Raw genomic sequence first — 1,105 nt, forward strand, 5'->3', positions numbered from 1 at the left:
TGGGGTGTCGCGGATGCGACTGGAAGGGGCCCGGAGGGCCCATGCTGGGGTGTCGCGGATGCGACTGGAAGGGGCCCGGAGGGCCCATGCTGGGGTGTCGTGTATGCGACTGGAAGTGGCCCGGAGGGCCCATGCTGGGGTGTCGCGGATGCGACTGGAAGGGGCCCGGAGGGCCCATGCTGGGGTGTCGTGCATGCGACTGGAAGTGGCCCGGAGGGCCCATGCTGGGGTGTCGCGGATGCGACTTGAAGGGGCCCGGAGGGCCCATGCTGGGGTGTCGCGGATGCGACTGGAAGGGGCCCGGAGGGCCCATGCTGGGGTGTCGCGGATGCGACTGGAAGGGGCCCGGAGGGCCCATGCTGGGGTGTCGCGCATGCGACTGGAAGGGGCCCGGAGGGCCCATGCTGGGGTGTCGTGTATGCGACTGGAAGTGGCCCGGAGGGCCCAGGCTGGGGTGTCGCGCATGCGACTCGAAGTGGCCCGGAGGGCCCATGCTGGGGTGTCGCGGATGCGACTGGAAGTGGCCCGGAGGGCCCAGGCTGGGGTGTCGCGGATGCGACTGGAAGGGGCCCGGAGGGCCCATGCTGGGGTGTCGCGGATGCGACTCGAAGGGGCCCGGAGGGCCCATGCTGGGGTGTCGCGGATGCGACTGGAAGGGGCCCGGAGGGCCCAGGCTGGGGTGTCGCGCATGTGACTGGAAGGGGCCCGGAGGGCCCATGCTGGGGTGTCGCGGATGTGACTGGAAGGGGCCCGGAGGGCCCAGGCTGGGGTGTCGCGCATGCGACTCGAAGGGGCCCGGAGGGCCCATGCTGGGGTGTCGCGGATGCGACTGGAAGGGGCCCGGAGGGCCCATGCTGGGGTGTCGCGCATGCGACTCGAAGGGGCCCGGAGGGCCCATGCTGGGGTGTCGCGGATGCGACTAGAAGGGGCCCGGAGGGCCCAGGCTGGGGTGTCGCGCATGCGACTGGAAGGGGCCCGGAGGGCCCATGCTGGGGTGTCGCGGATGCGACTGGAAGGGGCCCGGAGGGCCCATGCTGGGGTGTCGCGCATGCGACTCGAAGGGGCCCGGAGGGCCCATGCTGGGGTGTCGCGGATGTGACTGGAA

General features: G+C 72.2%; 1 protein-coding gene across 1 annotated transcript; it reads left to right on the forward strand.

Annotated features, from left to right (window-relative positions):
- Positions 1-491: 491 nt before the first annotated feature.
- On the forward strand, positions 492-923 carry VOLCADRAFT_71986 (uncharacterized protein; the record flags this gene model as incomplete). The annotated part of the gene is made up of 1 exon (XM_002959850.1): positions 492-923. The coding sequence occupies one exon, from the start codon at positions 492-494 to the stop codon at positions 921-923; it is 432 nt and encodes a 143-aa protein (XP_002959896.1).
- Positions 924-1,105: the final 182 nt, after the last annotated feature.

The sequence above is a fragment of the Volvox carteri genome, assembly GCF_000143455.1.
Source record: "Volvox carteri f. nagariensis unplaced genomic scaffold VOLCAscaffold_976, whole genome shotgun sequence".
NCBI lineage: Eukaryota > Viridiplantae > Chlorophyta > Chlorophyceae > Chlamydomonadales > Volvocaceae > Volvox > Volvox carteri.